This window comes from Podarcis liolepis (assembly GCF_965112155.1).
Source record: "Podarcis liolepis genome assembly, chromosome: 10".
Lineage (NCBI taxonomy): Eukaryota > Metazoa > Chordata > Lepidosauria > Squamata > Lacertidae > Podarcis > Podarcis liolepis.
The window spans coordinates 66,720,750-66,745,074 of NC_139562.1; the positions used below are offsets into that span (position 1 = coordinate 66,720,750).

Below are 24,325 nucleotides of genomic sequence, written 5' to 3' on the forward strand. Positions count from 1 at the left end.
GATCCCTTCAAATTCTGTGATGCTATGATGTAAAGAAGCCACTGAACTAGATCCATAAGGCTTCTCAAGCATTTACAGAGCAAAGTAAAAGATCCTGTAATTGTTAAAAAAAAGGCTTGTGAGTTTTATACACCAATAACCACATTATATGGATTATGTGTGTTGTGACATAATTAGCATCAAGGCTACTTGGTTGTAAATGGTTCTGAAATAGGTCCATGGTAAATCAAGAGCCTTCTGCTCGAAGTGAAAATTAGAGGAACACTGTAAACCCAGTACACTTCAGCACCCCATTTAAAGACTTTCCCCCAAAGAGACAGAAATTAAAGATGCATGCTTAGTATTCCTATCAGATGGCAGTAGCTTTACATTTCTGGTCACATCCTGAAAGAGCAACTTGAGGGTAATGAATACTGAACTATTGGATAACCCACATGCCTATAAGACTGATGGAGAGCTTTCTTCACTGCTTCAAGATGGAAGAAATATGATCTTCCCACTTGCCCTGCCTTATTGTTAGAATGCCTTCTTCGGGGATCAACTATAACTATTAGCCTGTGAAAATACAAAATGAAGGGAGAGAGGAAAGTTCATCTCCTTCATTTTGTATTATAATAAAATAGCTATAGCTGATCTGAAGAAGAGCAATACTCAAGAAACATTTGGATCACCATACTTTATTCCATATTCTTTTAGGTGCGTGCACATATATATATATTTGTTATGCACCTATGTGAATTTCCATATTTTCTTCTTTTTATCTTGTTATGCTGATTGGGGAGGGAAAAAAGGGCTCCAATAAATCTCTCAAGCACTTGTAGCACCAGGAGGCTCACTGATTTCAATTTGGATATCTATGCATATAGCTGTCTATATAGGTACCAAAATTAGTTCTTCTTGCTAGAGCAGAACTGTACTGCCAGAAGTAAAATACAATCTAGTCTTCTGATCAAAAAATAAAAATTCTGTTTCACCTGAGTAGCTTGAATTTAGCTAGAGTTTATCATACAGATCACAGCACTGCAGAACTGAGACTATTACATTCTTGTTCCTACTTTAGGAGCTATTAAAAATATGCACATCCCGTGTTTCTGTCTCCCACTGCTGCAGTTTCTTATGTAGAATAATAACATATTTGGTTCCTAAGGAGATTATTAACCTTGGCACAGAAGCCTAATTGGATAATTTATGGTTTTGCCTCCTGGTATTTGTCTCCTTTGCTAATGCTCCCATAATAGAATGCTGTGTTCTCATTTTAATGCACATTGAAAATACTATTATATAGTAATAGCAGGCATTGGAATGATGTATAGGATGGCGTTCAACAGATGCAGGTTTTTAGTTTCAACATTGTAACTGAATGCCCGTATTATTTTAACAATACAGTATTTATAAATTTCAGCTTACTCACTTGATGTATGTTAAATAGCTGTTTGTGTAATATATTCAGTGACTGGCAGTCAATATGCCAGTATGCAACAATACAAGATGTAATATGCTTAATTCTAATGTTGAGTAGGAACCTTGTCTGTTTTTGTTGAATAAATGTGCGTACGTACATCAGACCTTCTCTTCTTGCATTTCAGTGCCAAAGTGACATTTGGAGAACTCTCTCCCAAAATAAATTCTGAAATGGCAAAGGACAACTGCTCTCTAGATCTTAGCATGGGTATATCACACAACTTGTACTGGCAGTGACTGAGACATTGGACTTCACTTCTGGTGTATTTCCACTGCCAAATCATATTTGGGAACATGAGACCCACAGGTGAAAGAACTGCAGGAATTAGTGTGCTTCATGAGCACACACAAACCCTGTAGCAAGCTTTGTGCAGATGCCCTTTTTGCATAGTTTCTCCATCCTTGCTGATCTCTAGTACAGTGGTACCTTGGTTTTGGAACAGAATGTGTTTCTGGAGTCCATTTGACTCCCGGAACCATTCAAAAACCAAAGTGCGGCTGCGGAAGCCATGCTGAATGTTCAGCTTCCGAAAATCGTTGAAAACTGGAAATTGTTCGAGAACCGGCTTCTGAAAATCGTTAGAAAACTGGAACACTCACTTCTGGGTTTCAATTGTTTGGGAGCTGATTTGTTCGGGAGGCAAGGCATTTGGCTTCCAAGGTACCACTGTACAGTATTTTAAAGACAGAAGCAAAGTGGGCAAAAATGCATAGGTACAAAACACCAGCTGGTATTGGAGAATTTCAGGAAAACAGCACACTAAGGCATGCTACCTATGCTCCTAAAAACAGAGTACCAAAATAACAAAGCACAATCCCCTTTCACCGCTGATTTAAGCACCTGGCTAGCACATTTCCTATTCATAGCATGTGAAGGCTAAATCAAGAAAACAAAAGTTGGAAAAAAAATCAATAATATTGTCTTTTTGTTGATGTAGTATGGAGGCAAGAGGAGCTTGAGAATATCAACAGCACTCTCACTGGAGCCGAACGGAAGGCAGCTCTCTGTGGACTGTTAGAAAAAGAGGCCCAGCTGATTGCTACCATCGGGAGACACAAAATAAACGCATATGAAGAGAACGCGCACCAAGCAATCCTGTCCTTCTTGGAAAAGGTCAGTGAGATAATTTCTGTCTGAACACTGAACGCACCCAGAGTTCAAAAACCTGAATTAACATTTACAAAGTAGCAGCAGGCTGAAGAAAAGCACAGTAATTAACTTGACCGGTTGAAGATATGATTTGTGGGCTTCATGCATGTCTGGCAGTAAAATTGGCTCATTAGGTACAGTTATTAAAAGCCTTTTTATATACGCCTATAAAACTTGATGAGTGCTTCTTTTCACCTAAGCACAGAAAAACCACCACTTACATCTTAATTTACTTAATTGTGCCGTCTCATTGGAGATGATGAGTACCGTGCCCTGTGCAACCCTCAATTAATGCTACATTAGAGGCACAAGGAACTCAGTGTATTACGGTAGTCTCATTCATACTTCCCTGAATGTACATTCTAAGAAGATTTGCATGGATTGGCCATTCTTAGAGGATCCAGCAGTTCGATGCCATCACAGGGAGATATGTGGTATTCCAGATTTTGTGAAGAGTAGCTATTAAGAGTGGTTGTTTTGGGTTTTTTTGAAAGACTTGAAATCTGTTGCCTCATTAACAAGGTCACAATCCTGCTCTCTCATATGGACAGAAGAGTAGAGTGGCACCTCATGCCAAGTCCCTCTTCTGATGATGCTCCCGTGCAGGGTGTATGGCTGTGCTGGGCACAGCAACATGCCAGGCAATTGATGGCATAGCCTTCCCAGGCCTCACCTTTTAAGCATCCTGTAGTCCACTCTTTTCTCCCTGCTAGCATGCGTTGGTGAGGAGAGAAGCCTGCAAGCCTGAGTCTCAGGGAGAATACTTTGGATACTTCAGGGTGAGGCATTGGAAGGTTTTAACTTGCCATGAACAGCTTGTCAGTGGTATTGACATGCCCAGAGTGATATTAGCAGTGCATGGAATAGAAAAGCTATGCTGCAGTTCCTTGAGTGGATCTTGCTATCTGCACCCTGAGAAAGAAGAATAGCAACCCGTCTTCCCCCTTGATCTGTTCTGCTGTATTCGGTATGCAAAAGCTTTTACCAGAATCCATCTGATTGTTTGCATGTGCGTCCAAGATCACCACATGACTGCAGACTGTCTAAAGTGGCTTGAGCAGTGATGTGATAAGCTGTGATATAAGTGCATGGAGCAGCAGTTGGAGGGCTGCTTCGCTATGGGTTCCCTGATCATCAGAAGCGAACAACCCCCACCCTGCCCCTTTCAAGGTGTTGTGCAAGTGGTCCTTGTAGTGGCTTAACCTTAGAGCAGTGGCTTAGTAGAATGGTCAGTTTCTGTAAAAATTAGATGGCCATAAACCTTTTTCAATCAAACTACTGACTTTATAGCTGGATTTCAAGTTTTACGTTGTTATCCTCCATAGTGCTCTACTGATGCAAGCCTCATCCAGCAGTTGTATCCTTCAAAGAACAGCTGCATCACTCAAAATATGGCCTGAAAACAGGAGGGTTTAATTTCTACTCTGTTCTTATAATTCTGGTTTTGCAAACCAGAAGGGTGGTTTCACCATACTTCACCATACATTTTAGACATAATAAGAATAGGACTTCAAAGGTAGGCAATATCTAATTCATCTCTCCTTTTGAATAAAATAAGATAACCATGAGAATAGTGTAGTGGATAAGCAAAGTTGGCCAATTTATCGTATGTCAGAATGGTCCCCCCCACCCACAATAAATATGTTAAGTTTACATACCCACCACCAGATGTCACTAGTGGCCATTATAGTAGAAATAAATGTGGAGGTTTTGAAATTTCAGTATGTACTGCAACACTTCATTGCTCGCCTTTAATGTCAGATATAGGTAAAGGTATGATGGCTCAGGAAATGCCTTTTGAAGGAAAATGGATACTGAAGAGCAATGTGAAGGAGTGGAGCACTAGAGTAAAGAATAATAACAATTTAGCCACCATTCAGCTGTTGTTGTTGTTGCTGTTGTTCCAAACTCCACTGGAAGTGCATATGGTGAAAAGCAAACTTTCAATCTGGACGGATTATCATGGAGGCTCCGAACGAACTAGTGCCTCCATGTACTGAAATGTGTACAGTTTCTGCTGCTCAAAAAAGGGCTGCATGTACAGTCACACAAATCATGGTGGGCATATATACAGTCCCTACGCTTTAGCGGTGATTCATGATTCTGGCATTTCCACATGTTCCTAGCTGATGGCCCAGCCTGCTTCTAGGAGATTAGGAATGAACCATCTACTTAACAAGGCTTCAAGGCTGGCAACTGGACGTTGGTACACATTTAATATAGAAGTGAATTCAGTGAGATATTTTGTAGAGATAAGAGAAGCAGACAGAGGAAGTAGCTTTTGGAAATGAAGACTAGTAAGAAGGGGGAGGGATTGGCAGCTACTTGGTTTGGAGGAAAGAGCAAAATGACCTTAATTGTTCAAGGCCTAGACAAAGAAGAGGTAAGTGGCTCTACGCTTTCTGCTTGGTATTATAGTATTCTTGGCTTAAGCACGGGAATTACTTCCCTGATACTGGTTTCGAATTTTTGTGGATCTTCTCCTTCTTGAAAAAAGCCACTTGATTTGGAATGATGCTTTTAGATAACCATTTTCAGTTTCAATGCAGAAATAAAATTTGCTTACAAGAATTCTGACCTCCCCACCTCCTTGAATCAAATGTCCCCTCTGACCATGACTTGGGCTTTAGGCACCAAAGAGACTTCGTTGACAAATTGTTCCATTGTGGTTAAGACCAACTGAAGTCACCAATTTGGATCAAATGTGAATGTGTCGAATAGATATGCTGCATGCATGATGTAGACGTTAAGGCCAACATCATAATTTACAATTTTATTTATTTATTTTATATCCACCCTACCTCCAAATGGGACGCGGGTGGCGCTGTGGGTTAAACCACAGAGTCTAGGGCTTGCCGATCAGAAGGTCGGTGGTTCAGATCCCCGCCACGGGGCAAGCTCCCGTTGTTTGGTCCCTGCTCCTGCCAACCTAGCAGTTCGAAAGCACATCAAAGTGCAAGTAAATAAATAGGTACCGCTCCGGCGGGAAGGTAAACAGTGTTTCCGTGCGCTGCTCTGGTTTGCCAGAAGTGGCTTGGTCATGCTGGCCACATGACCCGGAAGCTGTATGCCGGCTCCCTCGGCCAACAAAGAGAGATGAGCGCCACAACCCTAGAGTCGGCCACGACTGGACCTAATGGTCAGGGGTCCCTTTACCTTTACCTTACCTCCAAATAGTAGGAATGTAGCTACATGTGAAGGGATTTAAAATGAGCTCTTGGCTGTCATTGGATAGAGGAAAAAGGGGGTAGTAGGTTATCCACTTTCTGCCAATTTAATATACAGAAATCCCCTACCTCCACAAGCTATTCAATCTCCATGACAATTGAGAGAATCCTGACAGCTGCTCTAGTAAATGTATGTACTCTGGAAATGAAATGCTTTGGGGCAGTAGTAGGAGAACTGATCTTCCTTCTTACACTAGCTATTCAATTGAGATCCTGTCCTAAATAGCATCCTCACTTGCCTGAACAAATGGTCAACTTTGCTAATAGCACCAGATATTTACTCAAAATATTGGTTCATAGATGTTTTGCTGTTTCCTTCCCTGTTTGTCTTTATTCTCTGCAATTCTTCATTGCATCTCCTCCTGTCTCTCCCAGCGCAAGTTGTATTCCCCACCCCACCCCTCTGGCAACACTCTGTGCAGCTTTCATGTGGTGGCAACTGGAATGCAGTTTACAATAGACCTGCTCTCTGAAGCAATTTAGATAACAGGATTATTGTAATTTCCATGTTGCAGCCAGCCAACTAAAAAAGCAGAAGACAGCTGGCAAGAGAAAACTGGAGATTCAGAATTTCTTGCACCAGTTTTGAGCATATATCTAAAAAAGCCTGAAAACAGAATTTGGGTATGGATAAAAGGCCTTGAGGGGACACTGAGTTCTTTGGCAAAGAATGAACATGTTTTATTTAGAAAATTATATGTTCTTATCATAACTTATGAAAATGTGGAGTGAGACCCTTCGTTATACATTATACATTTAGTTTACTATATAAATTAAAATGGCTACACCTCCAGGTTTTTATCTAAATTTCACAGAAGCTAAAATGAATAGTAGCTTGTCTCCAAAGAACTCTGGGCAGAGTTCAGCTGCATGTTGGGGTTTTCCATCTATGCATTCCCATTCCATCCTCTTCTGTTGAAAATCTGTCTCTGAAGGTCAAGGAAACCTTTTCACACACTGCTGTTCAGTGCATATGGCTCCTCACCTCAGAGGAGCTAGTAGAAATTGGAGGTCTCTACTTAGCTTAAGGGACGGGGGTGGCGCTGTGGGTTAAACCACAGAGCCTAGGACTTGCCGATCAGAAGGTCGGTGGTTCAAATCCCCGCGACAGGGTGAGCTCCCGTTGCTCGGTCCCTGCTCCTGCCAACCTAGTAGTTCGAAAGCACGTCAAAGTGCAAGTAGATAAATAGGTACCGCTCCGGCGGGAAGGTAAACGGTGTTTCTGTGCGCTGCTGTGGTTCACCAGAAGCGGCTTAGTCATGCTGGCCACATGACCCGGAAGCTGTACGCCGGCTCCCTTGGCCAATAAAGCGAGATGAGCACCGCAACCCCAGAGTCGGCCACGACTGGACCTAATGGTCAGGGGTCCCTTTACCTTTACTTAGTTGAGGAGAAGCACCTACTGCTTACCCTAGGATCTCTTTTGAGCAAAACCATTATGTTCTTATTTGTGGGTTCTATTCAATGCTTGAATTACTGAGAGTAGACCCACTGAGGTTAGTAGCCATAACTAACTTAAGTCCATTAATTTAAGTGGATCTACTCTGATGCAGGTGGTACTGTGGTCTAAACCACCGAGCCTCTTGGGCTTGCCGATCAGACGGGTGGCGGTTCGAATCCCTGAAATGGGATGAGCTCCTGTTGGTCTGTCCCAGCTTCTGCCAACCTAGCAGTTTGAAAGCATGCCAGTGCAAGTAGATAAATAGGTACCACTGTGGCAGGAAGATAAATGGCGTTTCCGTGTGCTTTAGCTTCCATGACGGTGTTCTGTTGCGCCAGAGGCGGTTTAGTCATGCTGGCCACATGACCCAGAAAGCTGTCTATGGACAAATGCCAGCTCCCTTGGCCTGAAGCGAGATGAGCGCCGCAACCCCATAGTCGCCTTTGACTGGACTTAACAGTCTAAGGGTCCTTTACCTTTTTGCCTTTTACTTTGAGTAGAATGTAGTTGGATACAAACCTATAGTTTGTTTAAAAATAAATAAATCTTAAGCTAGGAGAGCAAGAGGACACTTGCTTAGCTGAATAAGCTAAAACTAGTTGTGTATTCAAACAAAAACTCATCTGTTAGCACTGGCTTTAAAAAAAACAAAACCCGACTTACTAAAATACAGGCTTAGAACTTAAGCTTTATGGTCCTATATGAAGGATTTGTTTTATCATGCATGCATGGGAAAACAAATTAATAAACCTTTAGTTATGCTAGAGCAACAATCCTCTGTTTCCGATTTTGCTGGAGTTTGCTAGCTCTAATTGAAAGATTTAGAACTTCATAATTTAGACAAGCCTGTTTCCTGTCGGATTTTTTAATCAGTTTTGGCTGCAACCCGTCAGTTCCAATTATCAGCCCCTCATTTAATTATAGAACTAAGCCTGCTAAGAATCTGTCAAATTCTCATTTATGAACTCTTATTTTCTTTTATTTCCCTCTTTTTGTGCTTACATAACTTGAAAAAATGGATGAATGCTAACACTCTACAGATTTGTGCTTCCAAGAGGAAACTGGCTGAGCATTTGAGTTTTGTACAGAGAAGAGCTTAACTGAGAATATTACTTCTTGTGTTCGGAATAGCACATAGCATAATCAGCTTTGGAGTGTTTTTTTTAAAGGTCCTTTTTAAAGGACCTGAATGGTCAGGGAAGAAGGGGTGGACTGCTAAAGGCAGATGAGAGATTGTTTGGGAGTACATGCAGTTTGTTGGTAGAGCACCTGATTTTCATGCAGAAAGTCTTTTGTCTAGTCCCTGGCATGTACAGGTAGAGCCAGGTAAGATCCTTGCCCCCAAACCCTGAAGACCCACTGCAAGTCAGTGTGGATAACACTCAGCTAGAAAGACCCAACCGTCTAACAGCTCTTTGTGTTGCTATAAGTGTGAGAACAAGGAACAAGCTCTTGAGCTAATCTGGATCAGTTGAAGCTTTTTGAGTGGAAAGAGAGAGAGAATATTGCCACAAGCTAGGATTGGAAATCTCCCCTACTTACCCATCCTTGTACAGTTATTCATGCCAGCCTTGGTCTTTGCTGGGAGGTAAAGGCTAGCCCTGGGCTGAGGATTTAGTCACACAGACAAGGGGCTCATTTCTAGGCATATGTCCATGCTTTAAAACTCTTTTATTGAAGAAGAACAGGATATTTCAATGCCATCATCATCACAGAGGTGTCTGTGGAGGGGATATATTGATTGAAAATGTCTAGCCAACCAGATCAGTAATTGGGTTCCTATTGAGGATATTAGATGAGCCAACATGACAGTGATGTGGGATTCAGGATTGGAGTGATCGTTCTGTGATATCAGGGCAGTGGACAAAGCTGTATTGTGACTTGTGAATATATGTTTTAATATATCTCTTTTTAAGCTCTGTGTCCAAGCACTTCTTTTTCTTTTGCTGCAGTGCTTTCCTCACGAAAACCTGCTCTTTGCCGCTGAATTGGAGCAAACAGCAATCCACAGAATTGCTGTTTGTTCCGATTCAGTGTTAAAGAGCAGGTTTTCTTGAGGAAAGCAGAGCCAGGGGGGACGCACTCTGGCATAGAGCTTGAAAGCATGGACCTGTAGCTAAAAAGCTCATGGCAAGAGGTAAGCGTGGATGGGCTCCTATGCATCTCATTGACTGGAAAAGGAGCATGAAAATTGGGCCGTAGGTCTGAGGCTAATATTTGTGGCATTTTTGTCAAACTCTTTAGACAGCCAGATTCTGAAATCTGGAGGGAGCTGACTCGTCCAAGGGGCGAGAAAAGGGCTTTTTATCCAAAGCCAGCAGGGCTCGAGAACGCACCTTTCCCATGCATGACATCATCAAGCTTGCACAGCGACAGAAAAAGGACCCAACCTCTGGCTGAAAAGGAATCTATCCTCAAAAAGGATATTGCAGAGCTGAAAAAGGTTTAGAAAGGTTTAGAAAAATGGCAATATATTCAGGGGGGTGGAGCAGTTCACTCCCCTGTGATGGAGGAAAAGTTTATCTCTCTCGCTCATAGTACTAGAACTTGGGGACATCCAATAAACTTGGGGGCATCCAATGAAGCTGTATATTTGGGACAGATAGAAAATTCTTTCTTCACACAGCACATGGCTAAACTGCTCCCACAAGAGGTGGTGATGGCCACTAACTTGAATGGCATTAAAAGGGAATTATGGCCAATAAGGCTATTAGTTGAAGGCAGCATCCGTCTGTATACCAGTCACTGGGAATCACACTCAGGAGCATTCTTGTCCTCAGGTTGTGCTTTCAGGCATCTGGTTGGTCACTGTGAGAACAGGATGCTGGACTTAGATGTGCCTTTGGCCTGAACCTGCAGGGATGCTCTGGCGTTCTTATGGTTATTTGCTCTCCATTGACTTCCGTTATCTTATGAAGGATCTTTCATCTAGCATCACAACCCCTTCTGCTAAAAGAAGGGCTGTGGCTTCAACAGCAGTAAGGCAGGCAGAAATGCAGCAGGTACCGTATAAAGTTATCGTCACACTCATAGAATCCCAAACTCCCAGTGTGGCTGGAGAAACCTAGCCAGATGGGCGGGTTATAAATAATAAAGTTGTTGCTGTTATAAATAATAAAGTTGTTGTAATAAATAATAAAACTGCTGTTGTTATTGTTGTTACATTGTTCAAAGATGAACGAATTGTTTCCATATTTTGAGAATGTTGGTGGCAGTCCTGATGTTCGTTCATCTCCATGCATTAGCAGAGTTTATTATGGCATAATACTGGTTTTTAGTTGTACAGTGGTACCTTGGGTTACATACGCTTCAGGTTACATATGCTTGTGGTTACGGACTCCACTAACCCAGAAATAGTACCTCAATTTAAGAACGTTGCTTCAGGATGAGAACAGAAATCGTGGTGCGGCAGCAGCAGGAGGCCCCATTAGCTAAGGTGGTAAATTACCAAGGAAGCTATAGTGTATGGAATGAACAGTCTCTCTCTCCCCCCTCCCCCCCCCCCGCTTTTAATTATTGCTTATTTGGTTTTGTGTTCGCTAGGAAACTGCCATTTGGCAACAAATCTACTAAAATCGACAGGAAAATGTCTCGTTTCAGATAGTTGCACATTTCTTGGGACAGCGGCAGTTCTTATTAGCAGGGGGTCAGATTTGTAGACTCTATATAAGCTTTCTTTGGTCGCATTGTAAAGCATTGTCCCCGATTCCTTTCTCCATTCTAACTCGGCGATTCAAAATGTTTCTCAAGTGTGCAGCCCCCAAAAAGTGGAAAGCATTTGATGGCAAAGTTACCGAGATGGATACGCAGTTCACGCTGCGGGCCAGGGAGCTGCTCGAAATCTACCGCAGCATTAGTATGAAAGACCTTCCGCAGGATGAACGGCTGGACGTGCTGCTAACGCTGAAGCACACGGTGAAGGTATCTCTCTCTCTCAAGCTTTTAAAGAAGCCCCACTGAGATCACACACAGTACACTGTCAATTACGGACGGTTTGCAAGGGCTTAAGGGGCCCCTGCTTTCATCTTTCGGCACCAGGGTGCCCACTATATACCGATACTTTTACATTAGCTAAGAAGTGTAAAACCGAAGTCCTAAGCACACTTGAACATAGCGGGACATCTGAATAAACCTGTATAGGAGGATTTATTTGCTGCATTAATATATCCCCTTTTTGCCAAGGCAGTTTACGGTTCAAAATATGCCTGAGCTCAATCCCAAACCCAAACAGCCAGGAAGGAAAATCCCTTTGATTTCAGGAAGCATCGGAGCCAAACTGTACCACACACTGTTCAGCTATTTGCAAGTAAATATCGCATGTCTGTCCAATTTGCATTAAGAGCCTGGTGTGGTGTAAGGACCTTTAACCTTCTTATTCATGCACACTCTCATAGAGTCATAGAACACAGGTGTGTTAAATAAGTTATATACTGTATTTTTCGCTCTATAAGACGCACCAGACCACAAGACGCACCTAGTTTTTGGAGGAGGAAAACAAGAAAACAAATATTCTGAATCTCAGAAGCCAGAACAGCAAGAGGGATCGCTGCGCAGTGAAAGCAGCAATCCCTCTTGCTGTTCTGGCTTCTGGGACAGCTGCGCAGCCTGCATTCGCTCCATAAGACGCACACACATTTCCCCTTACTTTTTAGGAGGGGAAAAGTGAGTCTTATAGAGCAAAAAATACGCTAATTGTAGAGTTGGCAGGGACCACAAGCGCCATCTAGTCCAACCCTCTGCAATGCAGGAATCTTTCGCCCAACATGGGGCTCGAACCCACAACCCTGAAATTAAGAGTCTCGTGCTCTATCAACTGAGCCATCCCAGAGCTAGCAAGCACACACACACATGCACTCTCACAAACACACACATACACTGTAGTACCAGTCTGGTCTGGGCAGGACTGTGCTTGATACTGCATTGGTGGGAAAGAGCTCTTATTCGCTCCAGTCAGTGAACACTTTCTATATATAAACATAGCATAAAATTGATCTGGACAGACAGTTATTTAAAGACAGCGAGATAGGTGTGTGGATACACGATTCCCATTTCCCAAAAAGCTAAGCTTTAAGAAGCCTTGGAGCATTTGCTCTCTCATAATTGACAGGCAATCGGTGTAAGGAATTAAGAAATGAGGTGCATGTGATTTGCTAAACATCTTGCTTGCCTTTGCAGGAACATGACTCTAAACTCACACATGAGATAGTGGAATTGATTGACAGAGAAGCAGACCTCATGATGAGGGGAGTGAAGGAATGTAACTTAGACGGGCTCAGACAAAGAATATGTACATTATTTCTTCAGTATATCAAAACACCACTTTTTAATCCAGAGGTTGCTCGACATCTCAAGGTATTTTGTTCCTTTTCTTCTCTGTTACAGTTGTTCCTTGGCATGCAACTAAGTAAAACTACTTGCTAAAGAGTCCATAGTCTACCCAGAGGCAGTTGAATTTCTGCATAATGGAGAGAGGAATGGTTTCTTTTTCCTTATTCAATTATTCAACTGAAGACGTTTTGAGAAGGCTGTGCTGTGTGTATGAATGAAACCCAGGTATCGCTTCTAAACAGCAGGACAAAGGATGCTAACTTGCCCCTAGTTAATAGGAAGAGATCAACATGGAAAGCAGTAAAACAAACTGATAACAGTGGCTAAGAGTATGAGCTGGGAAGTCAAGCTCAAGTTGCACTTTAGACACATAGTCATTAAATTGCCTTAGTCAAGTCATTATTTTCGCAGTCTCTGTCTTCCATTTATCATATGAGGATAATCTGCCAAGGCTGTATGGTTCAAGCATGTTGAGCTATAAATGTTAGTGTTGCCATTGTTACTGAGCTTGAACTTATTGCGTTCCATGAAAAGGTAAGATGAACATGATTACAAAATTCAAGGTGCCTTGCTGAAATCATTCAGATGGCACTCATATTTATATGTCAATTTCATGGAGATGTCACCATTCTCTGGTGATTATGACATCTGTCAGAAGAACAAGCAACTTTCTGCTGATACAAGCAGATTGGTTTTAGGCCAGAGGCATTTTCCCCCAGCCAGCATCATGAAACTAGAATGGAGAAATGTTGAACAGGGTTATTGGCTACAGCTTTATTTCTCCCCCAAAATTTGGGCTTCTGAGTCATTCCATCTGAAGACCAAGGCTATAGGATTTGGATTTAATGTTTGGATTTAATACACCTTGGCAGGAATGCCAGTCTCAGAAATAACATTTAAAGCAGTTTTAAGAACATTAGTGGCAACCAGACAAACCAAACTAATTACTTACTTAGTATGCTGGAAGAGCTGCTCATTTGGCACTGAAAATGCCAGACAGGTTTGAGTGCATGAAACCACATTGAAAAGAAATGGGTGCTTCTCTTCTTATTTAACTTTATTGCACAAAACACACATGAGAATAGCGTTCTAACCATCTGATAATTTGTGTGTTTTTAAAACTGTTTAAAATAAAGTATTTTAAAGTGTTTCTGTCAAAGCAACTGAATGCTAGGTGGAGGGTGGGTTTTATCAGCTTTGCAGCTGATATTCTCTGTTTTGTAAAAGGTTGAAGGCACTGAAAGTGAAAGGGCACACATATAAAACTGAAAAATGAAAAATATTTCCTCAAAACAAACACTTGTTGTTATTGGCAAATATAGAGAATAACTAAAATGTGCACTTACTGCTTCTTCAAAATCGTTATGGCAATTAAAAGGAGATCATTCTATATAATTTTTGTAGTAGGTTGCATTGACAATAATGGAATAAAGAGATAAAAATAAAATTAATGACTAAACAATGGATTCTGAAGCCTTTAGTGTTTCCGCCTTCATCTCTTGCTCTGCATCATCTCAAAAACACAACCATAGTAGTCCATATGGACAATTTCATTCTTCTCAAAGTGTTTTTATATAATTTAGCAGAATATTTAGCCCTTTAAACCCATCCTCGCATATCAAACTTCAAAAATATGTTCATAATCACTCGGTTTACTGTATATAATGGGGAAACAGATTGCGTTTGACAGGCCGCATGCTGTGCTGCAGCAGAATTGTTTTGTAGATATATATTTCTTCAATTTCAAAGGTTTCTATGCATACAGTTGTCAGCGACTACTGTACTTTGGGACAAGATCTGTGGGCCAGGCTAATGACTGAATGTGGAAAATACTGTTATCGTTCATTAGCTAATCTGTTTTCATTGCAGGTTCCACCTGATCCAATGAGGCTTTACCACAACATCCACTTTTGCCTTGGTTGCAAAAGGTACCTGCCCTCTACGGATTTTGCCATATCTACTAGTTCACACACTGTTGGCCGTTGTCATCTGTGCTGCAAGCTGGATAATGAGGCTCGCCAGAGGGAAGCCTTCTTGAAATACAAACGTATGCTCCGAAATCTCCGAGAATCAGAATTGAATTATAAGGACGGTGCTAAGATTGCCTTCATAATACAGGTATGCAGAGGACAGAGAATAGTGATGTTAAAGATAATATTTTCAGACAGCGCAAAATGGAACGGAGTTTTATATTGTGCCTGCTGTAAGTAGTGGCAGAGCACAGAGGCTTTTACATTACACAAAACTTTCCTTTTCGTTTTGTTTCTTGCCTTGATGATAAATCAATTCCTGCCAGTGGCCCGTTTGCAGTTCCCAACCCTTTTGTGACACCAGTCGTGCTATTTCTGCTTCACATAAAGGCTTGCCTTTGCTTCCACACGTGGGCGTGCTACCAAATCCAAGTCTAAACCCAATCAGAGTAGACAGAGATGAACATTTGTGGAAATCTTGAGTCATGGAGATTTTGTATGGTGTGTGTGTGTTTGTGTTTTGTTTCCAGCGGCATTTTGGAGAAAAATACTCATCAAATATGATCTTACTTTGCTACTTTAAGAACGTGAAAGACAACTTAGCAGCACATAAAATTGTATTGTTCTATGTAGTCCTAGAACAGGGATTTTTTGGGTGAGGACATGTCATGCTCCTTCTGGGGCAGTTTGCCCACCTTTGGTCCTCACCCTGCACTCAGCTCTCACCTGCGGCTCCTAGAAACATCAGCCACACCCCAAGAAACAGCTTTGACTGGCCAGCTGAACCAGGTGAGGGTAGCCAATGGGTCTCAAACTGTGAGTTAGGGACTTCCTCTACATGCAAAGACAGATTCAGGTGGATTGACTGGACAAGACCAAGAGTGGGTCCAACAGTCAAGAAGGCGGTTTCTGCACGTGATTTAGAGGGAAGTGGGGGGCAGATGGGACTTGTCAACTTGGGAAGGTAGCCCATCTAGGAGAAGGAAAACACTGACCCTAAACCTCCGCTGCCTTGTGGGATATCTTTGGGAGAAATCTGGAGAAGAGTCCCGTAGATGATTGGATGGCACCTTGTATGCCTCCTTCCGGCGACTCCTACAGCCAAGCTTGTGTCAAGCATATTGCTCTGCTTTCCTTTGGCGGGGGTGGGGGTGGGGTGGGGGTCTTGTCGTCTGGGCAGCCCAGAACCTCCATATATGCTTCCCGGGCTTGTGTCCCAGGGAGGTCACTTTGGTGGTGCTGGCACAGCAGTTTGACTTCACCTCTCGAGACAGACGGATGCCAGCAACAACAGTTCTGAAATAAAACAGCATAACTGCTGTTGTTTTATTAAAACAATACAGGTATTCTGGGAGAGTATACATGCAGAACTGCAAAAAATGCTAAAGATCTCCTTCAATAAAAAACCAGAGGCCTACCTCCTGGGAATAACAGATTTGGATATTCCACAAAAGAGGAAGGGTATCTTTTTATATGCGACGGCGGCAGCAAGAGTTTTGATTGCAGCAAAATGGAAGAGTAATGAAATCCCCTCTATACAAGATTGGATCCAAAAGCTGACAGAATATGCCAAATTAGATGGTTTATCAGAAAAGATAAAGAATAAATCAAAACAGGAATTTGTTTCTAAATGGGAGGTTTTTAAAGAATATCTGAAAAATAAATATAGCAGTTTAAATTCTGTTGCAGCATTCGAGGAACTTCAGTAATAGTTGCTAGCTAGATAGAAGAAATTAGATTTATTGAGAATAAGTTTAATTATGAAAATGTGTATTGGCAATAAGTAATATGAATTTGAAATATGGAATAGATGGGAAGTTGGGTCTTTAGGGTTAAGACCAATAGATGTTTTATTGTTTGCCAAGAAAATTATGTGTCTATGGTTATTTTTGTAATTTGTGTGTAATTTTGTATATGTGTTTCTTTGTGTGTGTTTTTGTTGTTGTATAAATAAAGATAAAAATATTAAAAACAAAAACACAATAGCTACAAATATAGGGTTGTGTTCAGTTGTATCCCTTACCTTACAGAATATCCTTTTTTTCCAGTGAAGGCTTCCATGCATGGAAGGGAGAGGTCATTTTTTTTTTTTTTACAAATTCCTCCTTTCTCTTGCAGCTCCCCATGCCATGTCCCATTCTGATCCAAAGGGTCCCTCGACCCTCTGGAGCAGATTTTGGATGGGTCGGGGCAGCAGGGGGATGGATAACTCCTCCCCCACTTCCAGAAGCATCAGCTGGACCAAAGAGCCTTCCATGAGCAGAGGGACACAATCAGATGCAATCTAGTGCCACTGTTGGAATTTGAGCTGCATCCTGCGTTACCTAAATATGATGTTCTACCTAATCTAGTATGATACAGTCGTACCTTGGCTTCCAAACGCCTTGCGAGTCAAATGTTTTGGCTCCCGAACACTGCAAACCCGGAAGTTCTTTGGAACCTGAAGGTCTCATGCGGCTTCCACAGCTTCCAATTGGCTGCAGGAGCTTCCTGCAGCCAATCAGAAGCTGCACCTTGGTTTCCGAACGTTTTGGAAGTCGAACGGACTTCCAGAATGGATTCCGCTCAACTTCCGAGGTACCACTGTATTTTGTCTGCATCACCCACTCAGAGGAACAGTGAACAGTAAGCAAGGGAAGGGGGTTTGTAGAAGTGGGTGAGACATGCTTCACTTTGCCTGTGCTACTTCTTACTCTGCTGCTGCCAAAACCTGCCTCTCATCTCTGACAAGCTGCTCAGTTCCTCTGCCATGCCACACTCAGCTGCTGTCTGAGAGTGAAACTTGTTTGCACAGGCACTGACAGAACTAGTTAAGTTTCCTATCACCCCAAACCTTTATTGTGGTGGCACCTACATTTTGGAGCAGCCTCCCAGTACATATCAGGCTCGTCTTTTAGGTTTCCTTTTACAACAAGCCTTTTCAGTGAAGATTTTTATCCCAGTCCTCATCTGTATTGGACTTGATTTTTGTTTTGATATATGTTTTTATGGTTAAATTGCTTGGGTACGTTTTACAGGAAGCAGATTCATAAATGAAATAAAAAATTAAAAAGCATTTCAGCATAATCTGCAAGAGAGCATGTTTCTTAAGATGAATTTTTAATTTACACCCAAGTTTTCAGTTTCTCCACTTCAGGCCTCAGGAGAAAAATGAGGGAAAAGGGAGGGATTCTGATACCCCCCCCCCCTTTGCCTTCACATCTCTAGGCTCTCTTTGCATTAGTACCATATTACCAGGCCAATATGAGGTTTTCCCTTCCTTTCTGCATCCCCCTTTCTTGTTCTCTTATTATCTCAGTTTTACTTGGCAATTCTGGATCCCAAAACCACTGAGGCCTGCTTTACACAATGCAGCAGAATCTACGGAACATTATAAGACTGAGCGTCAATGGCACTTTTTTTTTTAATGCTTCTACTGTACGGGGGTACTGTAAGGGACGCGGGTGGTGCTGTGGGTTAAACCACAGAGCCTAGGATTTGCTGATCAGAAGGTTGCCGGTTCGAATCCCCGTGACGGGGTGAACTCCCGTTGCTCGGTCCCTGCTCCTGCCAACCTAGCAGTTCGAAAGCACGTCAAAGTGCAAGTAGATAAATAGGTACCGCTCCGGCGGGAAGGTAAACGGCGTTTCCGTGCGCTGCTGTGGTTCGTCAGAAGCGGCTTAGTCATGCTGGCTACATGACCCGGAAGCTGTACGCCAGCTCCCTCAGCCAGTAAAGCGAGATGAGCGCCGCAACCCCAGAGTCAGTCATGACTGGACCTAATAGTCCCTTTACCTTTACCTTACTGTACGGGAGAGGGGGGGAACACCTTCCAGTAAGAAATCTGGTATGTCAGAGAGTTACATTGCAGGCTAGGTTGCTCTCTTTGTGTTAGTTTTCTCCTTGCAGGAAGTTTCACATAGGGAAACATACAAAAACATGATCTTCCACCTGGAGCATTGAATTGGTTCAGTCCACTCTGCCAGCCCAGGTTTCTGCCACCTTTTTCTGCCACATGGGTAGACTGGGCTTCATTCATTGGCTCTTCCCCACTGCTTTGACCACCCCACTTGTTGCTGACAGCCAATAAACAGGCTATCATTTTCATTCTGCAAAGTCCCAGTGAGGTTATTCTTAAGCCATGATGCGCAGAGGTCAGGCAACTCAAGGAGAATGTTATAGAGATGAAAATATTAGCAACAGCTCACATTCTAGATTTTGTTTTAGTGAGAAGGATATGTCCCTTGATTTGCTTGGATTAGATTTCATCTTGCTCTTACCTAGTTGTCATTTTGTTTAGAACTCGGGAGTGATTTCTTTTAATTGGCACAGATTTAAAAATAGACTGCTATCCTAAGTTTATAAAGAATTATTCAGTCCCTGATCTGTGCTCTGTGTATAACGGAAGGGATTTTATTCTATGGACTGTTATATACTGCCTTACAATGCTGGTTGCAAAAAATACTTATTATTATGATTATTAGATTTTTCTAGCGATATTCTTTTATTTAGTCATGGATGTTTCCTCCCATCTTCCACGACAGTTATTACATTCACTGCTAGCACTGCTGTGACGCTTGTCATACAGATACAGAACTATTTTTGTTAATATTTAGGTTTTCATGGGAAAAATACTCCCTCGCCGCCCTCCAAAAACCCCCAGATTGCCCAGTGAACCTGGAGGTTTTTGTTCTCTGCCTAGCCCACTCTCTTGAGTTGTTTGGACGCATTTGTTCTATAAGCACCTTACTGCAGTGGCCTTTTTTCAATCTTTCTCACATCATTCTCTAACCATTTACGTCAGGTTTTTGCTCTCATCGTTTTAGTTTATGCTATAAGGAAATAATTCAGCGTCACACTAACGCTGAATGGGCAAACGTTCCATCTGGGCAAGCGTTTTGATTCCCCCCCTGCCCTGTTTTGGTGTTCTAAGGGTTCTCCTGACCCCATTCCCTGAGCCCATTTCAGAAGGGCATGGGCTGAGATGGGGAAACCCCATTACCCAGGCCACAGAACTTATTAGATAATAGAATCATTGTTGTTGTTGCTGTTTAGTCGTTTAGTCGTGTCCAACTCTTCGTGACCCCATGGACCAGAGCACGCCAGGCACTCCTGTCTTCCACTGCCTCCCGCAGTTTGCTCAAACTCATGCTGGTAGCTTTGAGAACACTGTCCAACCATCTCGTCCTCTGTCGTCGCCTTCTCCTTGTGCCCTCCATCTTTCCCAACATCAGGGTCTTTTCCAGGGAGCCTTCTCATGAGGTGGCCAAAGTATTGGAGCCTCAGCTTCATCATAGATTCACAGAATTGTAGAGTTGGAAGGGACCCCCCAGCGTTATCCAGTCCAACCCCCTGCAATGCAGGAATCTTAGCTAAAGCATCCATGACAGATGGCCATCGAATCTCTGCTTAAAAACCTCCAAAGAAGGAGAGTCCACAACCTTGCTAGGCAGACTATTCCACTGTTGAACACCTCTTACTGTCGGAAAGTTTTTCCTGATGTTTAGATGAATTGCCCTCTGTAATTTTAAACAAGTGTGCAAGTGATTTTGGCAGACATTTCCTGATTGATCATGGTGGATTTCCAAACATTTATGGCAGAGCATCTTCCTTTCCAGAATCATCCAGTATATAAACGACCTTTATTATTTTGTTGCACAAATATGCAATTTCACTTATTAAGTCACCAGCCTTTGGCAAATCCAACTTGAACATCCAGGCTTTCACATGTTTGGAGCACAGAGTACCTTGATTTATTTCATTCACCAACATATTGCTATAGCTTTGAATTTAATTATGTGCATATAGTTGAAGGCTTGACAATGTGGGTTGTTAATTCTTTTTAAAAAGCATGGACTTGGTGTGGGGCAAGCTGTAAGAAAAAGTTCTGACAGCAAGTTAATAGTTAAGCAAGCTGTCAAGAGAGGATACAGAATTTCCATCTGCAGAGGGATCCAAAATTAAGCTTTTAGAAACTTGCATTTTAGACATGCATGTCTTAGAATAATAGAAACTGTGCCTTATTTATTCAAATAAGAGTCTAAATGCTATTTGAATGTGGCAGTTTTGTAGTGAGCTTTATTTCTTCTTTCCCCCTCCTTACCCTCCTTTTTCCTTTCCTTGCTTTTCCATTACAGCTGCAAGACCTGCGCTATATGGTTGAAAATTTCTGGGGTTCTCAGTCAGCTATCAGTGCCTGGGGTGATCTGCATGATCTTGTCATGGTCAGGTGGAATAAATACCAAGAATGGTCTCCCTGGAACACTCTTCTTATCAAAAAGAGCGAGGCAGAGGCTCACCTCAGACTGAAGGATCTCGAAAAGGTATAGTTAATGTTAAAATTCAAAATATGCTCTGTTATACTGACTAAATTCTGTACTCATTGCACCTCTGCAGACTAGTGAAATGGAAATAGACTTCATGAGGGTTCAGTATTCCTTAGTTTTTGGCTGGCTTTCCCATTCTTCTGATGTAGAGATTGAGAACCTCAGGCCTGGGGGTCAAATCCAGGCCTCACTGTCTGGCTCTTGAGATGCCCCAAGCCTCACACCCTGTGGTAAAATTTGTATTCATTGTTTCCACCCAAGCTGAAAAAGGTCCCCTTAATTCTAAAGTCTTTGGGGCTGCTTTTAATTGCAAACACTGAGTCATTCCATGTCGCATTAGGGAGTTTTAAAAGAGAATGTTCACCTCTAAATCTAATTTGTAAGATTTTCACATCTGACCATGCCTTACTCATCTCTGTTTAACTCTTGCCACTTCTTGCCCTAGTCATTTCTGATACATTCTTCACCAGGTGTTCTTGACTATATTCTCGTTCAGGGAAGTCGGTTTTTGAAAGGTTTTGTGGTTTTTACTTTACTTACAGTGGAACCCTGGTTCTCGAACTTAATCCATTCCAGGAATCCATTCGATTCCCAAAACCGTTAAAAAACCAAGGCATGATTGGCTGCAGGAGCTTCCTGCACTCAAGCGAAAATCCCGTTGGATGTTCGGCTTCCGAAAAGTGTTTAAAAACCAGAACACCGATTTGCTTGTCAACTAAGCTGTTCGAGAACCAAGGTTCCACTGTACTTAAAAGCCTCTTCCCCTAGTTCAGAGTCCCACAGCAATGTCCAGCACTCATATGCAGCTCTCAATAAGCATGGGCTTCCCATATTGCTGCAGGAAATTTTATTTTTTATTTTATTTTTTTAACGGATATTCACTGACAGTTCAATCCTTTGTATGCCTACTCAAAAACAAGTTCCGTTATGTTGAGTCGGATGTACTTTCTCGTGTGGTGTTTTGAAATTGCAGCTTAAATTAATCATTTCTCAGTATTTTGTAAACACTCTGCACAAGTTGATTTGCAGTCGTTATGAACTTCCATTGTAGGGCTATTCTGTTCAGAAACAAACGAAACAAGATTATTATTGTGCTTTATGACTTATTAAATTCTGGGCTTGTGGGCCTGCAGAACAGACATGTGATCAAAATTATAAGGTTAATTAAAATAGATTTAATTAACCTTATTTTATTTTAGCTTATTTAATAACCTTGGATATTTTTCTTCTTTTCAGGCTTATGAGATGATGTTTATCCATAAGATAAGGCACAAGCATATCCTTGCAAGAAACTATTTCTCCCAGTTTCCAGAGCTGGCAGCAGCTTTGCATAGGGATGACAAGCAGACCAACACTGATGATCTTTTAGTAACAAGGTCTTTAACGGCTGGCCCATCCAAGTAACACTCCAAGGATCTACAAGCTTGGTTCTGCTTGAAGGATATACATACAAGTATTCACATCACTGATTTGTTGTTTGAAGAACCAGTGCAATCTCAAGAGGCAGAAACACTTTTTCTGTCTTTTTCTTAATTGTGCCTTGGCAAGCATGCAACTATGTTAACAAATGGATTCCAAATTATTAATGTTGTGCTGCGTTTATCTCTTTGAAATTTAACTCTGCTTCATATGTAGCCCCATTGGTCTGTACAAAAACCAAGCAAACCCTTTTGTTAAACATTCTTGTTATTCAACAGAAAAGGGCTGCATTATCCTCCTTATGCAACCCCTAGGGGTAGGGAAATATCAGTTGGTTCCTTGATCAGCCTTTGCTTTACTTTACTACCAGTCTTTCAGCTGAAGGAAGCATCACTTTTAAAATCAAAACAGAATTGAGGTAGCCGCAGTGGATGTTAAATCTGCCCTTCAGCTCAAGGCGCAGTGATCAATATTATTAGCAAGCGCACAAATTCTGTCCAAACCACTTCCCCAGCATTAAATACTGATACAAAACAAGTTACTTTTGGGGAAATACTTTTCAAAAACCTCCCTATAAAGAACTATTTCTACGCATTTGGTTAGAGTGAATGAACTACTTTAATTGCACACATAGACCTCCTTGCACCTAGTGGAATTTTGACTGGCTTTCAATGGCTTCATACTATATTACAAACTGTCTTTAAAACTCTCCACATTTTCAGAAGGCAGCATGGAACTGCTGTTCAGGAAACACCAAGCCCAAAGGTACCACCAGAACTGGCTAAGGAGTTTATTTGGAGTTAGGAAGAGGGGCCTTTGCTGTTGTGGCCTGTTTGGTAGCTAACTATTGCTACATCACCTTTACACATAACTAAGTACAAGTAGTTAGTTACATGCTAGTTATTTGGCATACTTTGAGCTGCTGAATCAAAGTGATCAGCATGCAGGTACTAACAGGCTATTAAGGAGCAAACTACAGCTAACTGAACCAAGCCACTTGCAAAGAGGAAACCTGATCGCTAATATCTGCTGCCTGTTGCAGAGCTGTCAAGCAGTACTTTGTGATCTCATTAAACCTCAATATTTATTATGTGAGCTGCGTTTGGGGGCAACTCAAGAGCAACACCCTTTTCAAGTCCACCTCCACACTAAGGAAGACAATAGCACCGTCTTCAATTCTATTCATACAGTTGGCATCAGCTCCTTAATAGCCCCCAGCGCTTGAAGTTTATTCTGGGAGTATTATTATACCGCCCTATACCCGGAGGTCTCAGGGCAGTTCACAGAAAAGATCACAACATATATAATCAGAATAAAAACAACAACCCAATAACACTCCCTCACATGAGTGCACAAATTCTTCTGAACATCAGAGGTGTTCTGTTGAGCTTAAAAGTTTTTTTGACATCTACTTGGGAGTCATCATGAACCTTTTGGTCAGTCACAGAACAAGGACTTCAAAAATCCTGGCTGTCAGCTTTTGTATACTATTTATACTGAACTGCTAATTGGGGTGATTCCTGCCTGATGTATTCAGAGAAACATCTGGCTTGGCAATGCACAAGTGGAAAGCTGTGTTTGTTTATGCAAAATCAAACCAAAGTCAGTCTTCCGTTGGCATTCAGACCCAATGAAGGCACAGGAGAATACAAAGAACCAAGGTTTCAATGTGTCTTATATATTGCTTTTTAAAATTTGGCTCACTGAAATGAAATAATCTCTGAAAAGAGTAAAGTAAGTGCCAGTTCAGCACATTTACTATAGCTCGGATGACCACCACTGCAAATACTTGATAACTGCCACAGAAAACAATTAAGTTATATACATAGTATCTTTTCCTATCTCATTGATTGAACAAAATTTATTCACGCTATTCATTCATATTGCATAAGAAAGTGCAATTGAGCCTATCTTTCCCCCTAAAAGATCTTGACTTAGAAATTTATGCAAAATAGTAGTTAACATTAGTTAAATTTGGCTAAATTAAATATTTATTTAAAAAAGCAAGGCTGTACCTATTGCAA

At 41.7% G+C, this 24,325-nt stretch overlaps 1 protein-coding gene across 1 annotated transcript in view; it reads left to right on the forward strand.

Moving 5' to 3' along the window:
* IQUB (IQ motif and ubiquitin domain containing) overlaps positions 1-22,462 on the forward strand; it is a 33,753-nt gene extending 11,291 nt beyond the window's left edge. Inside the window, exons 8-13 of the mRNA XM_083463411.1 lie at positions 2,400-2,575; positions 11,030-11,200; positions 12,455-12,631; positions 14,477-14,725; positions 20,694-20,879; positions 22,119-22,462. Of these exons, the coding sequence (XP_083319537.1) occupies positions 2,400-2,575; positions 11,030-11,200; positions 12,455-12,631; positions 14,477-14,725; positions 20,694-20,879; positions 22,119-22,286 (1,127 nt within the window). The 3' untranslated portion in view covers positions 22,287-22,462. The remainder of the gene's footprint in view (positions 1-2,399; positions 2,576-11,029; positions 11,201-12,454; positions 12,632-14,476; positions 14,726-20,693; positions 20,880-22,118) is intronic.
* Positions 22,463-24,325: the final 1,863 nt, after the last annotated feature.